At 46.4% G+C, this 21598-nt stretch overlaps 1 protein-coding gene across 1 annotated transcript; it reads right to left on the bottom strand.

Annotated features, from left to right (window-relative positions):
* Positions 1–849: 849 nt before the first annotated feature.
* On the bottom strand, positions 850–13326 carry LOC132390536 (oxidized low-density lipoprotein receptor 1-like). The gene is made up of 5 exons (XM_059963151.1): positions 12151–13326; positions 10579–10743; positions 8750–8892; positions 2836–2900; positions 850–1914 (listed from the first exon to the last, which is right to left on the bottom strand). Exons 1-5 carry the CDS (start codon positions 12212–12214, stop codon positions 1737–1739), a joined length of 615 nt encoding a protein of 204 aa, XP_059819134.1. The 5' UTR covers positions 12215–13326; the 3' UTR covers positions 850–1736.
* Positions 13327–21598: the final 8272 nt, after the last annotated feature.

The raw sequence follows: 21598 nt of genomic DNA on the forward strand, positions 1-21598 counted from the left end.
GGATTGTCTGAGGAGTCGGTGGTGTGGAAGGCAAATGCAAGGCTAGCATTCATTTCCAGAGCAAGGATTTTATTTTAAGGCACTGGTGAGGTCTTATTTGGAGTATTGTAAGCTGGTTTGGCCTCTTACATAATCAAGCGAGATGAGCTTACATTAGAGATGTTTGAAAGGAGTTTCACGACAAGGACGTGAGCATCTCAGTGGATCTATCCTCGGTCCCACACATTCGTGCAAACACGAAAGTGTCATGCTCCCGACTGAAGAGGTACAGGCATCCGAGTTTCGGCACTGCCCTTCCCCGGAGTCTGGATAGCTGCTGTTTTCCCTTTAAGCCTCAGACTGCCAATTATTGCCCTGTAATACACCGTCACGGAATATCTGCAGTTACAGGCTTCGTGCTGAGCACTCTGTGCTCAACCGTAGGAGATCAATTTCCTGTCCTGCAGCTTGTGATTTTACCCTTGGATTTCGTTAATGTCGTCTTGTTTATTTCGAGTCTAAGTTTCAGCAATTGTCTTTATCACCATCCCAACCCTCTCGTGACGGGATTGCAACGACAGGAGTTTGATAAGATTTGGTCTTTCATTGACTTGTTGCATCGCTGCCAAGTGTGGAAGCTGCAACGCACGAGGTCGCCAGAGGCGGCAGAGCGGTGCGGATTCAAGATGGAGAAGGTGCATCCATCACTGAGACCGCTCACCCGGGGACAGGCTCCCTGTTCATTTCTACCATCGGGAATGAGGCACAGCAGCCCGCAATCTGAATGACCCAGGAACACCTTCTTCCCCTCCCCCACCCCCACCAGCATACTCCTGAACGCATCAGTACCACCTCCACATTGTTGCGGCATTTATTAGCTTTTTGAATTTTACATTAATTTTATAAATTTGCTCCCTGCTGATACTTTAAAAGACCAAATCCCAGGTGGTCTAAGTCACAGATAATAAAACAGACCGTGAATCCGACAGAAATCATGCGATGAAGCTGGACAGGACATTTGACACGCTGGGCTTCATCAGTCAGGACACTGAGTACGGGAGTCTCAGGTCAAGTTGCAGTTATACGGGACGTCGGTCAGGACAGATTTGGAGCACGGTGTTCAGTTCTGGTCGCCTAGCTGTGGGATAGATGCCGCTGAGCTGGAAAAACTGCAGCAGGAGACTTTCGCGGATGCTGCCGGGACACGAGGGATGGAATTATGAAGCGAGGTCGGGAAATTTTAGGCTTGATTCGGTGAACTTACAGAGGTGTATAAAACCACTAGGGACAGAGATAAGGCGAATGCGTGCGCTCTATTTCCCCAGGGCTGGGATATCGAGGACATCAGTGACATGATTGAGGTGAGAGTAGCTGGAAAGAGAAAAGGGAGTTGCAGTGGGTTTAGATAAATGAAAGAGTGAGATGGGAAGAGAGGGGCAGAGAGGAAATAGTGAATCGGGGGAGAGAGTGTGAAGAGAAGAGAGGAAGTAGTGAATCGGGGGAGAGAGTGTGAAGAGAAGAGTGGGAGGAGAGGGCGGCAAGAAAGTGAGAGGAAGGAAATTAGGGATGTAATAGGTGAGGTAGGATTGGAGGAGGATGAGAGAGAGAGAGTTTGGAATGAGGGTAAAGAGAAGGCGACATGGCGAGGAAAGAGGCGATAGAAGGAGGGAGGAGAATAGGGTAGTGGCGAGGGGAAGAGAGAATGGGTTAGTGAGAATAGGAGAGAGAAATAGAGAAAGAGGGTATTGTCATTTGATTCAAGTCGGCTCCACGGGCTGTTGACAGAGATTTCGGACCTTTTCAGAAATATCCGGGCAGAAAGGTGCAGACTTCTCACAGATGAAACGGTACTGGTCATTTTTGCAACTGGATTTACATTTACTGCATTCGGACTTCCCAGCGTTCACATTGTACACGACATTTAAGGCCACTTCCCTGTCAAGGAGGGGGAAACAAGTTCAAAAGGGACAACGCACGTCCAGCAGACAACCCTGTGTCAGTCCCCTAAATCACAGACACGCTCCCTCACCATTGACCTGTGGCAGACCCCATAATCTCCCACTATCCCACTTTCCCAGCACAGCCAGTATCCAGATTACTCACAGTGACCCACACACTCCATGCCACCCTGTGTCAGTCCCGGAATTAATACCATGTCCCACCCTCACCCCGCAGACCGGTGTCCGAACCCAGAATAATCCCAGTACCCCACCTGATCCCACAGGCCAAGCATTCACCCACAGAGCCATTGTCACCCCAAGGCCCAATGGCAGTCTCCAAAATACTCCTACTGCTGCACCTTCTCCCCACAGGCCTGCTTTATAACCCAAAATACCCTGACTTCCCACTCTCACGCCACAGATCATTGTCTGTCCAATGGACACCCACTGACTCACTGTCTATGCAGAGGACAGTATCTGTCCCCGAAACACTCGCACTTCCCACTCACTCCGCACAGCCTCGTGCTTGTCCCGGGAATAATCCCACTGTCAAGCCTTCTTGTTCGAGACCTGTGTCAGAAACCAAAACACTCCCACTTCCCACCTTCTTCCCACAGTTCTCTGTCAATGCCCACATTAATTCACCGATAACGTCTCTACCATCTGCCCGTGTCGGTCGCCAAACAAATCCAATTGCCCACTCACTCCACGCAGAACTCTCTCTGTCCCTAAAATGCCCCGTTTTTCCATACTCTTCCCACAGCTCTTGGCAGTCCACAAACTAATGACAATTCCCACTCCCTCAAGAAACCTGTGGCCGTCCCCAAACTAATCCCACTGTCCACTCCCTATTCGTTGCCTGTATCAATCCCATGACAGCTTTCTTCTCAGAAACTTCCAAGATCCCAAATCTCACCCGTCTTCGCATTTTCCAATCCAGTATGAACTGCCTTGGTCGTGGACAGCTTTCTCGATAAAATTCTGTGAAATTAAAGTGCCATCAATAATGATTGAGTTCGAGTAAATTTAAAGGAGCGTCACTGTATATCTGATCCCGGAAGAGTGTGAAAGGATGGTGTGGAAGGATCTTTATTCTCTGTCTCACCCCAGGAGAATGAGATGGCACAGTGTGGAGGGAGCCTCACACTATGTCTGACCCAGGCAGAGTGTGATGAGTCCGTATGGAGGGGGATCTATGTGTCTGACCCCATAAGAGTGTGCGATATGACGGTACGAAGGGAAATTCACTCGGTGGCTGGCCCCGGAAATATGCGGTGGGACGGTGTGGAGGAGATTCACTACGAATCCCAACCCGGGAGTGTGCAATGGGACGGCGTGGAAGGAGCTTGACTCTATGTCTGACCACGAGAGTGTCTGATGTAACGGTGTGGAGGGAGATGCAATCTGTATCTGACCCCGGGAGACTCTGATGGGACGCTGTGGAGGTAGATTCAATCTGTGTCTGACCCCGGAGTGTGTTTGTTTGGACGGTGTGGAGAAAGCTTCATTCTGTTTCTTAACCCGGGAGTGTGATGGTCGATAAACATGGGTCGCCACTATTTTTTTTTCTCATACTGGTAAACATGGGATCCGTGTGAAAATCTCTTCTCAATACTGTTGCAATTTTTCGAGGAAATTACAATTAGTCCAGACAAGGGAGATGCAGTAGGTATTGTGTAATTGGATTGTCAGAAGGCCTTTGACAAAGTGCCGTACATGAGGCTGCTGAACAAGTTAAGAACACCTGGAATTATGGAAAAGTTACATACGTGATTAGAGCGTTGGCTGATTGACAGGAAACAGAGAGTCTGCAGAGAGACTTGGATAAATTGCGAGAATGGGCAAGGAAGTGGCAAATGAGATACAATGCTGGTAAGTGTATGGTCATGCATTTTGGCAGAAGAAATAAACGGGCAGACTATAATTTAAATGGGAAGAGAATTCAAAGTTCTGAGATGCAACGGGACTTAGGAGTCCTAGTGCAGGAAACCCTTGAGGTTAACCTCCAGGTTAAGTCGATGGTGAAGAAAGCGAATGCAATGTTGGCAATCATTTCTGGAGGAATAGAGTAGGAGAAGGGGTGTGATTTTGAGGCTCTATAAGGCACTGCTAAGACCTCACTTGGAATGCTGTTTGCAGGTTTGGGCACCTTATTTAAGAAAGTAGGTGATGACGCTGGAGCGAGTTCAGAGAAAATTCACTAGAATGTTTCCCTGAATGAGAGCGTTAACATTTGAGGAAGGTCTGACCGCTTTTGGACTGTACGTCTTGGAGTTTAGAAGAATGAAGGGGGGTCTCATAGAAACATTTTGAATGTTGAAAGGCATGCACAGAGTGGACGTGGCAAAGTTGTTTCCCATTGTGGGGGAGTCTAGTACGAGAGGGCATGACTTGAGGATTGCAGGGCGCACATTCAGAACAGACAATAGACAATAGACAATAGGTGCAGAAGTAGACCATTCGGTCCCTCGAGTCTGCACCGCCATTCTGAGATCATGGCTGACATTCACTATCAATACCCAGTCCCTGCCTTGTCTCCATATCCCTTGATTGCCCTATCCATCAGATATCTATCTAGCTCCTTCTTGAAAGCATCCAGAGAATTGGCCTCCACCGTCTTCTGAGGCAGTGCATTCCAACCTCCACAACTCTCTGGGAGAGGAAGCTCTTCCTCAACTCTGTTTTAAATAACTGACCTCTTATTCTTAATCCATGCCCTCTGGAACTGGACTCTCCCAACATCTGGAACATATTTCCTGCCTCAATCCTATCAAATCCTTTAATTAACTTAAACTTTTCAATCAGATCCCCTCTCAATCTCCTCAATTCCAGCGTGTACAAGCCCAATCTCTCCAATCTCTCTGCATAAGACAGCCCTGCCATCCCAGGAATCAACCTAGTGAATCTACGCTGCACTTCCTCAATTGCCAGAATGTCCTTCCTTAAACCTGGAGACCAAAACTGTACACAATATTCCAGGTGTGGTCTCCCCAGGGCCCTGTACAAATGCAAAAGGACATCCTTACTCTTGTACTCAATTCCCCTTGTAACAAAGGCCAGCATTCCATTAGCCCTCTTCACTGCCTGTTGCACTTGCTCATTCACCTTCATTGACTGGTGAACTAGGACTCCTAGGTCTCTTTGCATTTCTCCCTTACCTAACTCTACACCGTTCAGACAATACTCTGCCCTCTTGTTCCTGCTTCCAAAGTGGATAACTTCACATTTATTCACATTGAATGACATTTGCCAAGTATCTGCCCACTCACCTAGCCTATCCAAGTCTCCCTGTATTGTCCTAACGTCCTCTTCGCATGTCACACTGCCACCCAGTTTAGTATCGTCAGCAAACTTGCTGATATAGTTTTCAATGCCCTCATCTAAATCATTGACATAAATCATAAAGAGCTGTGGTCCCAATACAGAGCCCTGTGGTACCCAACTAGACACCACCAGCCTGTCCGAGAAACACCCATTCACTGCAACCCTTTGCTTTCTGTCCATGTTGAAACCCAGCCCCAATGCCATGAGCTCTGATTTTACTCACCAATCTCCTATGTGGCACCTTATAGAATGCCTTCTGAAAATCTAGGTGTACAACATCACTGGCTTACCCTCGACTAACATCCTTGTTACACCCTCAAAAAACTCCAACAGATTAGTCAAGCATGATTTGCCCTTGGTAAATCCATGCTGGCTCGGCCGAATCCTATTTCTGCCATCACGATGTGCCACTATTTCGTCCTTAATAATGGACTCAAGCATCTTCCCCATCTTCCCCAGGCTAACAGGGCGATAGCTCTCCGTTATCTCCTTCCCTCCCTTCTTGAAAAGTGGGATAACATTAGTCACTCTCCAATCTTCAGGAACTGATCCTGAATCTAAGGAACATTGGAAAATGATTACCAATGCATCCGCAATTTCCTGAGCCACCTCTTTTAGAACCCTCGGATGCAGACCATCTGGACCCGGGGATTTATTAGCATTCAGTCCTACCAGTCTACTCATCACAGTTTCTTTCCTAATGTGAATCTGTCTCAATTCCTCTGATATCTTATAACCCTGTCCCATCCAGACATCTGGGAGATTGCTTGTGTCCTCCCTGGTGAAGACAGATCTAAAGTACGCATTAAATTCTGTTGCCATTTCCCGGTTTCCCATAACAATTTCTCCCAATTCATTCTTCAAGGGGCCAACATTGTTCTTAGCTATCTTCTTTCTCTTCACATAGCTAAAAAAGCTTTTGCTATCCCCTTTTATATTCCTGGCTAGACTAAGCTAATACCTGATTCTTTCTCTCCTACTTTCTTTTTTAGTTAAGATCTGCTGTTCCTTAAAACTTTCCCAATCATCTGTATTCCCACTCATCTTAGCCCTGTCATACTTCTTTTTCTTTAATGCTATACAATCTCTGACTTCCTTTGTCAACCACTGTGGCCCCTTCCCCCTCTTTGAATCCTTCCTTCTCATTGGAATGAACTGCTTTTGCATCCTTTGTATTATGCCCAAGAATATCTGCCACTGCTGATCCACTGTCTTTCCTGCCAGGGCATCCTCCCATTTAACTTTGGCCAGCTCTTCCCTCATGGCTCCGTAGTCTCCTTTATTTAATTGCAACACTGACTCCTCTGATCTGCCCTTATCCCTCTCAACTTGTTGATAAAAACTTATCATGTTATGATCATTGCTTCCTAACGGCTCCTTTACTTCAAGATCACTTATCAATTCCTGTTCATTACACATCACCAATTCCAAAATAGCCTCGTTCCTGGTTGGCTCAAGCACAAGCTGTTCCAAAAATACATCCCTTAGACACTCCACAAACTCCCTATCCTGGGGTTCAGCTCCTACCTGATTTTCCCAGTTTACCTGCATGTTGAAATCTCCCATAACGACTGCATTACCTTTAGCACATGCCAATGTTAACTCCCTAATCAACTTGTACACAATATCCACGCTACTGTTTGGGGGCCTGTACACAACACCCATTAGGGTCTTTTTACCCTTACTGTTCCTCAGCTCAATCCACACAGACTCTACTTCCCCTGTTCCCAAGTCACCTCTTGCTAAGGACTGAATCTCATTCCTCACCAACAGGGCCATCCCACCCCCTCTTCCCATATTTCTGTCTCTACGATAGCACGTATACCCTGGTACACTCTTCCCAGGCCTGATCCCCTTGCAGCCATGTCTCCGTTATCCCAACAATATCGTAGTTCCCCATTTTCATCTGAGCTTCAAGCTCATCTGTCTTATTTCTGACACTACGCGCATTCAAGTATAGAATTCTTAGCCCATTCCACCTCTCTTTGCTTAAAACACTGTCTACTGTACCTAACCCAGCTCCTTGATCTTCCATCGGGCTAATTGCACACTGAATTTTGATGACCTTCTCAGGATCACCCAAAACCTCTACACATTTAACCCCATGCTTCTTCTGACCAACCCTCTGGATCTGGATCCATGCCCCCTGCACATCTAGTTTAAACCCCCACGAGCAGCACTGGCAAATACTCCTGCAAGAATGTTAGTACCCCTCCGGTTCAGATGTAGACCGTCCCTTCGAAACAGATCCCAATGGCCCTGGAACAAAGACCAATTATCCAAAAACCTGAACCCTTCCTTCCTGCACCATGCTCTCAGCCTCGTATTAATGTGCATAATCATTCTATTCTTCGCCTCACTCGCACGTGGCACAGGTAGCAATCCCGAGATTGTCACCCTGGAGGTCCTGACTTACAGCATCACTCCTAACTCCCTGAACTCTCTAAGCAGGACCCCCTCACTCACCTTACCTACATCGTTGGTCCCTACATGGACCACTACATCTGGGTTCATTCCCTCGTTCTCAAGAATAGCCTGCACCCGATCTGAGATGTCCCGGACCCTGGCACCAGGGAGGCAATATACCATCCGAGACTCCCGATCTGCCCCACAAAATCTCCTATCTGCCCCCCTGACTATAGAATCCCCTAAAACTATCGCTCTCTTCTCTTCCCTCCTCCCCTTTCTAGTTGAGGGTTCAACCTCTGTGCGAGAGGCAGAACCACTACAACTCATTCCTGGTAGGTCATCCCCATCAACAGTATCCAATACGGTATACTTATTGTTAATAGGAATGGCCGCAGGGGTGCTCTGCTCTCTCTGCCTGCTCCCCCTGCCTCACTGGACCGTCACCCATCTGCCTACTTCCTGGTGTTGTGGTGTGTCTACCTCCTGATAACTCCTATCTATCTCTGCCTCTGCCTCCCGAATGATCCGTAGTTCATCCAGCTCCAGCTCCAACTCCCTAACTCGGGCTGATAGGAGCTGCAGCTGGACGCACCTCTTGCAGGTGTGGTCATCAGGGACAACTGTCTTGACCCTGACCTCCCACATACTGCATACAGAGCACACCACTGCTCTGACTGTCTCCCCCATACCTGAACTGAATTAATAGAATAAGTCTAAAAAGCACCTAGCGACCTTACCTTCTTTCCCTCAGCGAGCAATCACACAGGCTTACGCCCCTTACGCCGAAGCCCACTTAGCCAAAGCCTAGGACTCTGCTTCCACGGACTCCGTGAAGCGAGGGTAATTTTTTTAGCCAGAGCGTGATGAATCTGTGGAAGATGTTGCCACAGGCGGCAGTGGATCCCAAGACATTGTGCGTAATTAAGGCAGAAATTGATAGGTATCTTTGTAGCCAGGGCAGAAGGCGGGAGAGTGGAACTAAATGGGACAATGGATCAGCTCATGATAAAATGGCGGAACAGACTCGATGAGCCGAATTGTCGACTTCTGCCCCTTGTGTTATGTTCTTATGGTCTTTGTCGTGGTGTGACCCTTACCGCTTCATCCTGCGAATTGATTTCCAGGAGCATTGAATCAATGTTTGAACAAAGTAGACGAGCTCCATTGTAAGATATTTCAAACGTGGAGAACAAGTAACACCGGTCTCCATATCTGACCAAATCCTTGGAACAAATTTCCTCTGAAAAGCGGGAAGAAGGAAAAATCAATCCTCCTCCACACTGGCCATCACACTCTCCCGGGGTCAGACACAGAGTGAATCTCCCTCCACACCGTCCCATCACACACTCCCCGGGTCAGACGCAGAGTGAATCTCCCTCCACACCGTCCCATCACACACTCCCGTGGTCAGACACAGAGTGAATCTCCCTACATACCGTCCCATCAGACACTCCCCGGTTTCGGACACAGAGTTAAGTTTCCTCCACAGCGTCCCACCACAAAATCGAGGAGTCAGACTTACACTTAAGCTAGTGTAAAATCGCACACTCCCGGATGGGACATGTTGCTCCTTCATCACCCTTCGATTACGGACACCAGGAAAAAAGACATGGAGTGAAGCTTTTTATCACTCCCCCTTGACACACGTGCAGGGTCAGAAACAGTATGAAACCCCCTCCGCACCGGCTCATCAGTCTCACCCGAGATCACCCTCGCAAGGAAATTTCCTCGGCACCATCCAATCACATGATCCCGGTGTCAGGAATAGAGTGAACTTTTCCTGATTGAGCAGACACTATTGAGGGTTCATTCCACATGGACCCGTCACGCACTCTCGGGGACAGACGATAAATGAAGCTATTGTCTCACGGTCCCATCATACTCTCCCGGTGTCAGACACAGCTCTTTAAACGCTGTCACATCACACACGACCGGGTAAGTCTCAGACTGAAGCTTTCACTCCACCACACTCTCAAACACTCCATGGGTCAGACATTAAATGAAGCCCCCTGCACACTTTCCCATCACACAGTCCTGCGGACTCATACAGAGTGAACCTCCCCCCACATTACCCACTTACGCGCGCCAGTCATCAGATAGCAACTGAAGCACTCTCTTCACCATCCCACCGCATACTCCCGTGGTCAGATATAGATGCTACTTCTACACGGTGATATCACACAATGCAGGGTTCAGAAAACGAAAGGAGCTCCCTCCGCACCGTTTTATCACACACCACTGGCATCAGACAGAGAACGGAACACCATCGTGCCAGGCGTCACTGATCCCGGTGTCAGAAACACACATGACCACATCCCACGCACTCACCCAACTCCCCCTTCACACCATAGCTTCCCATCATAGGCACACTATTTCAAACATAGAGTCCCATCACACACGAGGTGAGACACAGATTTAAGCTCCCTGAGGTCCATCCGATCAGACACTAACGTGGTCAGACGCATATTGTATCTCTCTCTCCACTGCCCCATCACACAATCCAGCGGTCAGACACAGAAAGAAACTCCCTCAGCACACTCGACAAATGTCACAGTGAGAGTGATTCTCCCTCTACGGCTTCTCAACACACCACAGAGCAAAGTGTCAGACACAGAGAGAAGCTGCTTCCACACTGTCCCATCACATGCTCCCGAGTCTAACACAGTGTGAATCTCCCTCCTGACGTCCCATCACACACTTCCTGGCAGGTCACGGAGCGAAGTTATCTCTGAACCGTCCTATCACACTCCTCCGAGTTCACACACAAAGCGAAGTAACGCCCACGCCCTCCCGTGTCAAACACAGAATGAATCACCATCCATACCATCTCTTCACACACTCCCGATATCAAGCACAGAGTGACGCTTCCTCTCTCCATGCCTGCCCTGTGATGAGGAGCGGGTTAAAGAGTGGTATGATGCCTCACCTCTTCTGCTGGTCAACAATCCACAGAACTGGTGACGGAGATCGCTGTGTTTTTGTTGAAGAACAGACAGATTAGAATTGAGCGCCGAAACCATGGATTGAAGGGTTGAATTTAATTCATTATCGGTTCGTTTGCAGGTGACCTTAGACTGACGAATCTGTGATACTGAGAAAGATGGTGAGGGATGTTTAGCGTTTACAGTGACACGTGAGTCAGCGTCACGCTACCGACCGGATCACACAGAGTGCTGTGCCAGTGTCACGGTGAAGGGTTTCAGACTGAAGGATGTGCTGGTGGCACAGTGAGAGGCATAGGCGCCACCTTGAATCGTGTGCCTGTGTCACGCTGAGGAGTAGATCAATGTCCCGGTGAAGAATTTGTTGACGTTACAGTGGGGGTCTACGTCAGTATTGTGCGGTGCATGTCCGAGTTGCTGTGAGGGACTTGTCGGTGTCATTGTGATAGGTGTTTCTCTGCCCTGGCGAGAGGTGCACGGATCAGAATGAGGTGTATCTCGATGAAACGGCGAGGTAAATGGCACAGTAAAGCGCGTGGTGGCGTCACGGTGAGAAGATTATCTGTTGTCATGGTTTGGGGTGTGCTGGTCTCACAGAGGTGTGTCTGTGTCACGGTGAGTGGCATGTCAGGGCTACGGCCATTGTCTGTGTCAGGGTGAGGTGTGGGTAATTGCACCGGTGTTATTTTGAGGGACGATACCATCTCGGTGTTACAGTGGTGTTACTGTGACGTGTGAGTCTTTGTCACGGTGCGGAGCTGGACGAGTCAGGTTGAGGAGCGTGTTGGTGTCACAGTGAGAGGCGCCTCAGTGTCACTGTTAAGGGCCTGTCGGTGTCACTGTCGAGTTTTACAGTAACATTTGTTTACATTTGAAGCCTGTTCGGCTCACTATGGATCGATAGCGCGGCAACAATTACGATAATGGCGCAAGTAATGAGGCGGAGTCGGCAGATTCTACGGTTCGATCTATTTCCCATGTTCTCTTTCAGTGTGAGGGTGAACGCAGCCGTGTCCCACAATGGGACTCATTCCACCCACCACCCGCGGTCTCTCCTTCCACCACAATCACCCCTCCCTCTCTCAATCTCAGTTACATTGAGCCTCATCACTGAGAATCCAAATCCCTTCACTTCCCAGGGCTGAAAAGCGTCTCTCTGATTCCGGAGATTTTGTCACCTCTCCCGAATGTGATCGATTCAGTTGGAGCCCCGGGTGTTTGACTGAGCCCTCAGGGGAGGCTTATCCAGATGATTATGACAGATGGAATGCACCGGGAACTGGCCGTATGGATACAGAGATGCTTTTTTTCGGTGTCACGGTGTGGACGTAACTGTGTCATGGAGGGTATTATATCCCTGTCCAGGAAGGGTAGTTTCAGTTCCACGGTGAGGGGCGTGACCGTATCACGGAACGGTATGTGTCAGTGTCATGGCGAGGTACGAAGTGAGGTACACGTTGTGCGGCGAGTCCGGGTGACTGTGAGCTTTTACACTCACGTTTCATTTCACACTTTTAGTTTACGGTCTGACTCCAACCGGAGTCCGTTCGACTCACCATGGATCGACAGCCCGACCACGGTCAGGAAGAAGACGGACGTAACCATGCTGAGTAGCGACATCTTACGGTCCGGTCCATTTCCGATGTTGTCGTTCGGCTCCTGTTTATGCGGACCTGTGGAGAGACCACTCAGATAAACAGAAGGAGAATTCAGGGGATGGTGAGAGGGGACCGGTGGGCGGGAAAATGTGAGAGAATGGGGGAGAGAAAACTAAAAGAGAGAGGGGAGGGTATATGGCTGCGCGAGAAGAGGAAGCGATGTTCTGAGTGAATGGGGAGTGGCATGTGTGAGAGAGACAGCGATAGTGTGGGGAAGACTGGGGGAGTGAGTGAGAGAGGGAAGAGACAATGGAACGAGAGAGAGGAGGTGCGAAAGAACGGAAAGAGAGAGTGTCACGAGTTTATCATTTTGAATATCTGTATTATTGTTTGCCCGCTTTGTTCCTTTTCCACACATGAGGTAAATGACGGTCTTGTGGGGATGAACATGTTGTGGTGATTTCGTAGACTCCATTGTGTTTCTTGTTGTGTGGCTGTTGACAAGGAGAAGGGCGGCACGGACACGTGATGATTAGCGTAGCGGTTTACAGTACCAGCGACCCGGGTTCAATTCCCTCTGGTGATAGACCTTTCACATTTGGGAATGATACCTTCTGTAGCTCTTCTGATCTTGTGCTCTCTCCGAGCATTTCGCCTACCAAGGTGCAGCATGACCATGTCTATCCAGATAATTAGAATTAATTCAGATGTACATCACAGACAGGAGAAATCCCACCCACATCCGTGTACAGGTCACTTCATTGGAGTAGAACAAGGTTATTCAGTTACAGAATGCAGAATTAAGTATCGAAATTACAGAGAAATTGTAGTGTAGGCAGATTATAAATTTCAAAATCCACGAAGCGTAGGATTTTGAGGTCAAGATTACATCTTATTGTATTAGGGGTCCGTTCAATAGTCTGATTGCTGTAGTGTAGAAGCTGTCCTTGAGACTCCGGATACATGCTTTCGCACTTCCCCTCCGATGGGAGGGTGCAGAAGACAGAATGTCCGGGGATCTTTGATGTCGCGGGGCGCTTTATCAAAACAGCAGCATGTGTCGAAATAGTTCATGGAGGGGAGGCTGGATTCGGAGCTGGGCTCAGTTCTTTCCACACCGCTCTGAAGTTTGCAGCGATCATGGGTGGAGCATTGTTTATATTTTTAATGAGGAACATTAATGAGAACAGAATAGTAGACATTTTGAACAGGGAAGAAAAGAAGACTTTTATTTCAACTTGGTAGACTACTCTGTGTAATGGTGTGGGACCCAGGGGAAGCTGACTGTCTGATATGTCCGGATTGATAGGCATAAAGGATGCTTGACAAGTCCCGTATCAGGATCCACTCTGGAAGATAGCAGAGAGGAAGGTAGAGAGAGACCTAGAAGGAATGGAGCAGGGAGGCTGGGTGGGAGAGGGAAAGATAGGGAAATCAGACGAGAGGAGGGGGAAGGAGATGAAGGGCGGCGTGAGACCCAGGTAGATTTTTCGGGCGTATTTGACTGCGGAGGACAGACAAGGAACGGGCAGTAGATGTACCATACAGAGGCTTGAACAAGGCTATTAACAAGGGCTCAGATGGGAGAATGGTATGAAGATGGTTTGGAGCCCAAGAGGATCTCTCTGACCGATTTAATTGAGGAGGAAGTGCAGAGGTGCTGGATGTAATGTACATAGAATTTAACAAGACCCCAGGTAGCATACCCCTCGGAAATGGAGTGCAAAACAGGGAGGGATGGCTGATTATGTATACAATTGGCTCGAAGATAGGGGACAAAATTTCGGTTTGCAATTCATTTCTCAGACTGAAAGCCCTTCACTAACGTTGCTCACGGGTAATCGGTCGTGGAACCAGTGATCTTTGTCAGCTTTATTGACCATTTATAGCAGATTATACAATGCACTGCAGGTGAGCTTGCAGACGACTTTCACGTTGATGGCGTTTTAAACAGTGAAGACAGTTATCTCTTACAGTGGGATCTCGATTCGCCGGGGAAGTCGGCTAAACTAGAGCACATGCAATTTAGTTTGATCTATTGTATTTCAGGAGGACAAACATCAGGGACCGTTGAGTGTGTTGCAAAACACAGGGACCCTGAGGAACAGAGATCACCCAGCAGAGTACGGAAACAGGCCTACAATGTTGTCCCGAATGCACTCCCTCTGGTATGATATATTTCGACTTTGGAAAAAGGAACTGTCTGTCTACTCAGTCTATGTCTTTTGTGATCTTAGAAAACTCTGTCGGATCTCTCGTTCAACATCTTCGGAGGCTATCCAAGATCTTCTAATCCTCCCAACAATGTGGTGAACAGAATTATGTGTAATACTCCGGATGCAGCCTTAACAGAAATTTTGACGAAATTGCAACATAACTTCTGACTTTTGAAACCAGTGTCCACAATAATAAAGTCATGCGTGTAATATGCCTGCCTAATACAGATCTGTCAGTGGGTGATCATCTGGGGGACAGTGATCACCGCTCCCTGACCTTCAGCATTATCTTGGAAAAGGATAGAATCAGAGAGGACAGGAAAATAATTAATTGTGGAAGGGCAAATTATAAGGCTATAAAAATAGAAATTGCGTGTGTTAATTGGGATGATGCTATTGCAGGGAAATGTACTGTAGTCGATGTTTAAGGATCTCTTGCAGGATGTTAAGGATAAATTTGTCCCGGTGGGGAAGATACACAATGGTTAACAAGTGCAGTGAAAAATCTAGTCAGGTGGAAGAAGGCAGCACACATGAGGTTTAAGAAGGAAGGATCAGATGAGTCTATTGAGGAATATAGGGTAGCAAGAAAGGAGCTTAAGAAGGGGCTGAGAAGCGCAAGAAGGGAGCATGAGAAAGCCTTGCGGAGCAGGGCAACGGAAAACACTAAGGCATTCTTCAATTCTTCATTGTGAAGAACAAAAGGATGACGGGAGTGAAGGTAGTACCGGTTAGACATAAAAGTGGGATGATGTGCCTGGAGGCTGTGGGAGTGAGCAAGATACTCAATGAATACGTCTCTTCGGTATTCACCACAGAGAGAGAACTTTATGACGGTGAGGACAATATGAGTAAGGTTGATGTTCTGGAGCATGTTGATATTAAGGGAGAGGAGGTGTTGGATTGGTTAAAATACATTAGGATGGATAAGTCCTAGGGACCTGACAGAATATGCCACAAGCTGCTACACGAAGAAAGGGAAGAGATTGCTGAACATCTGGCTAGGATATTTATGTCTTTATTGCCCACGGGAATAGTACCGGAGGATTGGAGGGAGGACAATGTTGTCCCTTGTTTAAGCAGTGTAGTAAGGATAGTCCAGGTAACTATAGACCAGTGAACCTTACGTCTGTGGCGGGAAAGCAGTTGGAAAAGTTTCTTAGAGATAGGATCTATGGGCATTTAGAGGATCATTGTCCGATCAGCGACAGTTAGCATGGCATTGTGAAGGGTTGATCGTGCTTAGCAAGCCTGATAGGGTTCTTTGAGGAGGTGACCAGGCATATATGTATGAAAAGTAGTGCAGTGGATGTGATTTGTATGAATTTTAATAAGACATTTGACAAGGTTCCATATGGTACGCTTCTAAAAGTCAGAAGGGATCCAGGGAAGTTTGGCCAGGTGGATTCAGTACTGGCTTACCTGCAGAAGGCAGAGGATCGTAGTCGCTGGAATGCATTCATATTGGAGGGTTGAGTCTAGTGATGTCCCACAAGAATCTGTTCTTGGACCTCAACATTTTTGTGATTTTTATTATCGACCTTGATTCAGTTAGAATAGTGGTTTGGAAAGTTTGCAGACAAGACAAAGGTTGTTGGTGTTGTTGATAGTGTTGACGATTGTCGAAGATTGCAGATTAACATTGAGAGGATGCAGAAGTGGACTCAGAAGTGGGAGATGGATTTCAACCCGGAGAAGTGTGAGGTGGTACACTTTGGGAGGACAAACTCCAAGGCAGAGTACAACGTCAATGGCAGGATACTTGGAAGTGTTCAGGAGCAAAGGAATCTGGGGGTACGTGTCCACAGATATCTGAACGAAGCCTCACAGGTAGATAGGGTAGATAAGAAAACGTATGGGGTGTAAGATTTCATAAATCGTGGAATAGCGTGTAGGAGACGGGATGTAATGCTGCAGCGCTATAAAACTCTAGTTAGGCCATAATTGCAGTACTCTGTTCCGTTCTGGTCGCCTCAGGAAAGGAAGGATGTGGAAGCATTGGAAAGGGCACAGAGGAGTTTAGACAGTATGCTGACAAGTTTACAGAGTATAGATTCAGATCATAACTTAAGCCAGCTAGTGCTTTACTCTTTGAAGAAAATGAGGATAAGAGGAGACATGATAGAGATGTACAGAATATTAAGAGGAATAGGCAGAGAGGACAGCCAGCGCCTCTTCGTTAGGGCACCACTGCTCAGTACAAGAGGACATGGCTTTAAGGTAAGGTGAGGGAAGTTCAAGGGGGATATTAGAGGATGATCTTTCACTCAGAGAGTGGTTGGTGCGTGGAATGCACTGCCTGAGTCAGTGGTAGAGGCAGATACACTAGTGAAGCTTAAGACAGGCATTTGGAGGCTTTTAAAGTGGGGGATTATATGGGAGGCAGGGTTTGTGGGTTGGCACAACATTTTGGGCCGAATGGCTTATAATGAGCTGTACTATTCTATGTTATATGTTCTAAGTCCTTAACCACGGATAATGACATTGGAACCCAATCTTCCTCTGAAATTCAACACTGTTTAGGTTCCTGGTTTTAAAAGTGTTCTATATCTTAACATTTGTGCGATCAAGTTGCAACATGTCACACTTCTCCGTGTGAAACTCCACCTGCCATTTGTCCAACCCATAGCTTTAACTGATACATATCCTACTGCCTTTTGAGGTGAAATTTTGAAGGTACAGAATCTTTATGTTATTCTTTGGTTAAAATGAAAGGTTAAAGTTTTGAGAGAGCAATGGTTTTCAAGGGAGATTGGAAACTTGGTTCGGAAAAAGAGAGATCTACAATATACAGGCATCATGGAGTAAATGAGTTGCTCGAGGAATATACATAATGTAAGAAAAATCTCAAGAGAGAAATTAGAAAGGCTAAAAGAAGATTGGTTTTGGCAAATAAGGTGAAAATAAATCCAAGGTGTTTCTCCAGTTATATTAATAGTAAAAGGATATTGAGGGATAAAATTGGTTCCTTAGAGAATCAGTGAAGAGCTATGTGTGGAGTTAAGAGAGATAGGGGAGATTTTGAACAATTTATTTTCTTCGGTATTCACTAAGGAAAACGATACTGAATTGTGTAATGTAAGGAAAACAAGTAGGGACGCTATGGAAACTATGGTTATTAAAGAGGAGGATGGACTGGCGCTCTTAAGGAATATAAAAATGGATAAATTTCTGAGTCCTGACAGGATTTCCATAGGACCTTATGGGAGGTTAGTGCATAAATAGCAGGGGGTCTGATAGAAATATTTCAAATGTCAGTAGAAGCGGGAATGGTGCCGGGAATTGGCGTGTTGCTCATGCAGTTCCGTTGTTTAAACTGGATTCTAAGAGTAAACCTGGCAATTGTAGGCCTGTCAGTTTGACGTCAGTGGTGGGTAAATTCATGCAAAGTATTCTTGGAGATGGTATATAAAATTATCTGGATAGACAGGGTATGATCTGGAACAGTCAACATGATTTTTGCGTGGTTGGTCATGTTTGTCAAATCTTATTGAATTTTTGAACAGATTACTAGGAAATTTGACGAGGATAAATAGTGGATGTGGTTTGTATGGATTTCAGTATATCCTGTTACAAGTTTCTGCGCGGAAGGTTTAGGCAGGTTCATTCTTTGGGTGTTTATACTGAAGTAGAAAAATGAATTCAACAGAGGCTGGATGGGAAATGCCAGAGAATAGTGGTGGATAACTCTTTGTCAGGTTGGAGGCCGGTGACTAGTGGTGTGCCTCAGGGATCTGTACTGGGTCCAATGTTGTTTGTTATATCCATTAATGATCTGCATGATGGAGTCGAGCGTATGCAGATAATACAAAGATAGGTGTCATTGTGGATAATGAAGTAGGTTTTCAATGCGTGCAGAGAGATTTAGGCCAGTTAGAAGAGTGGGTTGAAAGATGGCAGATGGAGTTTCATACTGATAATTGTGAGGTGCTACATTTTGGTAGGACTAATCAAAATAGGATCTGCATGGCAAAAGGTAGTGCATTGAGGAATGCAGTAGTGATCTACGAATAATTGTGCATAGTACCCTGAAGTTGCAATCACATGTGGATAGGGTGGTGAAGAAAGCTTTTGGTATGCTGGCCTTTATAAATCAGAGCATTGTGTATAGGATTTGGGCCGTTATATTATAATTGTACAGGCATTGGCGAGGCCAAATTTTGAGTATTGTGTACAGTTCTGGTCACCGAGTTTTTGGAATGATGTCAACAAAATCGATGGAGTACAGAGAAAATTTACTAGAATGTTACCTGGGTTTCAGCACCTAAGTTGATGAGGAAGGTTGAACATGTCAAGTTGACGGCGACTAGATAGAGATATTTAACATTATGAGGGGGATACATAGAATTGACCTGGACAGTTTTCTTTCCTTTGAAAGTAGGGGAGATTCAAACAAGAGAACATGAGTTGAGATTTAGGGGCAAACGTTTTGGGGAATTTCTTTACTTGGAGAGTGGTAGCTGAGTGGAAAGAGCTAACTGTGGAAGTGGCAGAGGCAGTTGCGAAGTTGTCAATTAAAATAAAATTAGATAGATCATGGAGGGTTATGGGCGAAGTGCAAGTCGGTGATACTAGGTGAGAGTAAGCGTTCGGCACGGAGAAGAAGGGCCGAGAGGGCCTGACTCCGTGCAGTAATTGTCATATGGTTATACGGTTATACCTATTCTTTTCAGGTCTCATACACTATCCACACCACCCATCCTCGTATCATCTGCAAACGTACTAATCTAAACTGTCATCCGGGTCATTCACATACATTATAGACAGGAGAGGTTTCAGTTACATCCACAAATACCGACAACTTCATGGTAGGGGAGCAACGTAAATCAATCACATCATGCAGAATAAAGGGTCACAGTCACAGAGAATCTGCGGTGCAGGTAGGGAATAAGGTGCAGCGGCAAAGGGGAAGCAGGTTACGAGGTCAAAAGTATATTTATCATGGTACAGGACAGTTCAATAGTCTGATTACTGTGGGGTAGAAGCTCTCCTTGAGCCTAGTGAAACAGGCCTTCGCATCTTCCCCTCCGATGGGAAGGTGCATAAGACAGAACGGCCGGCGTGGCTGGAAGTGGTTCTGTGATGCTGCTGGTTGCTTCATCGATGCGCCAGGAACTGTGGACGGAGTTCATGGAGGGGACGCACGTTTCGGAGCTGGGCTCAGCTCTTTCCACAACGCTCTGCAGTTTCCTAAGGTCACAGGTGGTGCCGTTTCCATATTTTTTGAGAGGAACCAGGGCGATTCATGAGAACAGGGTAGTAGACTTGATTAATAGGAAACTCAATAAGGCATTTAATGTTTCCAATTAGTGGGCTACTCTAAATCGGAAGTGTACGTATTTCAGTTGGAAAAAGGCGTCCATGGAGCCATGGGGGAGGAACTTGCCAAAGGTGACTGGAAGGATACACAAGCAGGGATGACAGTGGAACAACAATTGCAGGAATTTCTGGGAATAATGCAGCAGGTGCCGGATTAGATCATTCCAAAGCGAAAGAGAGTTTCTAAATGGAGTAGGGGGCGACCGTGGATAACAAGGGAAGTCAAGGACAGTATAACAATAAAAGAGAACAATCATAACATAGCAAAGATGTGCGGGAAGCCAGAGGTTTGGGAAACTTTCAAAGAGCATTAGAACATAACTAAAAAGGCAATAAGGGACAAAAATTGAGGTACGAATCTAAGCTAGCAAAGAATATAAATGAGGATAGTAAAAGCTTCTTTTGGTATGTGAAGAGGAAATATATCAGTTAAGACCAAATTTGGGCCCTTGAAGACAGAAACTGTTGAATTTATTATGGGGAAAAAGGGAATGGCAGAAGAGATGAACAGTTCGATCTGTCTTCACTGGGGAAGACACAGCCAATATGCCAGATGGGCTTGGGGTATCTCAATGCAGAAAGCTTAATGGAAATGCGGTTGAGCTCAGAGAATGAATCAATACAGTGAATTATGAGATTGTAGCCATTACTAAGAATTGTGTGTAGGAAGAGCAAGCAGGAGAGCACCATATTTCGATGTGAGAAGGCAGAAAGAATTAAAGAAGGAGGGGTGACATTATCAGGCTTAGAAAATGTTACCGGAGTGGACAATCAGGACAGGCAAGATAATTCGTCTAAGTGAGGCTTTATGGGTTGAAATGACGGAATGCATGACAATGTTACAACATATATCATAGAATAGTACACACAGTACGGGCACTTCGGCACACTCTTAAACCCCGCCCCTCCTATAACCCTCCTGCTGAATTTCCTCCATATAGCTGGCTGGTAATCTCTTAAATTCCACTACTGTATCTGCCCCCAACACTGACTCAGGCAGTGCATTCTATGCACCAACCACTCTCTGATGTAAAAACCTTCCTCTAATATCTCCCTTGAACTTTCCACCTCATACCTTAAAGCGATGTCCTCTTGATTTGAGCAGTGTTGACCTGGGGAAGAGGCGCTGGCAGTCCACTCTATCTATTCTTCTTAATATCCTGTATAACTTAGCATGACTTCTCTCATCCTCCTTCTCTCCAGGGAGAGAAAAAAAAACATAGCTCTCTTAATCTCTGCTCATTATGCATATTCTATAAACCAGGCAGCATCCTGGTAAATCTCCTCTTTACCCTTTCCAATGAATCCACATCCTTCCTATACTGAGGCGACCAGAACTGGACACAGTACTCCAAGTGTGTCCTAACAGTTCTATAGAGGTGCATCATTACCCGCGACTCTTAAATTCTATCCCTCGTCTTATGAAACACTCCGTAATCTTTCTTAACTAACCTAAATACCTGTGAGTCAACTTTCAGGAATCTATGGACATATATTTCCAGACATCTCTTCTCCTCCACGCTACCAAGTATGCTGCAATATACTTTGTACTCTGCCTTTGGGATTGTCCTTCCAAAGTGTACCACCTCACACTTCTCCGGCTTGAACTCCATCTTCCAATTCTCAGCCCACTTCTGTATCCTTTCAATGTCTCTCTGCAATCTTCAACAATCCGCAGCACTATCTGCAACACCACCAACCTTTGTGTCGTCTGCAATCTTGCCAAACCACTCTTCTACCCCCACATCCAGTTCGTTAAAAAAAATCACAAAAAGTAGAGGGACCAGAACAGATCCTTGAGGGGCACCACTAGCCACAATCCTCCAATCAGAATGGACTCCGTCCACAATGACCCTTTGCTTTCTGCAGGC

This window comes from Hypanus sabinus, unplaced genomic scaffold, assembly GCF_030144855.1.
Source record: "Hypanus sabinus isolate sHypSab1 unplaced genomic scaffold, sHypSab1.hap1 scaffold_945, whole genome shotgun sequence".
NCBI classification, from domain to species: domain Eukaryota; kingdom Metazoa; phylum Chordata; class Chondrichthyes; order Myliobatiformes; family Dasyatidae; genus Hypanus; species Hypanus sabinus.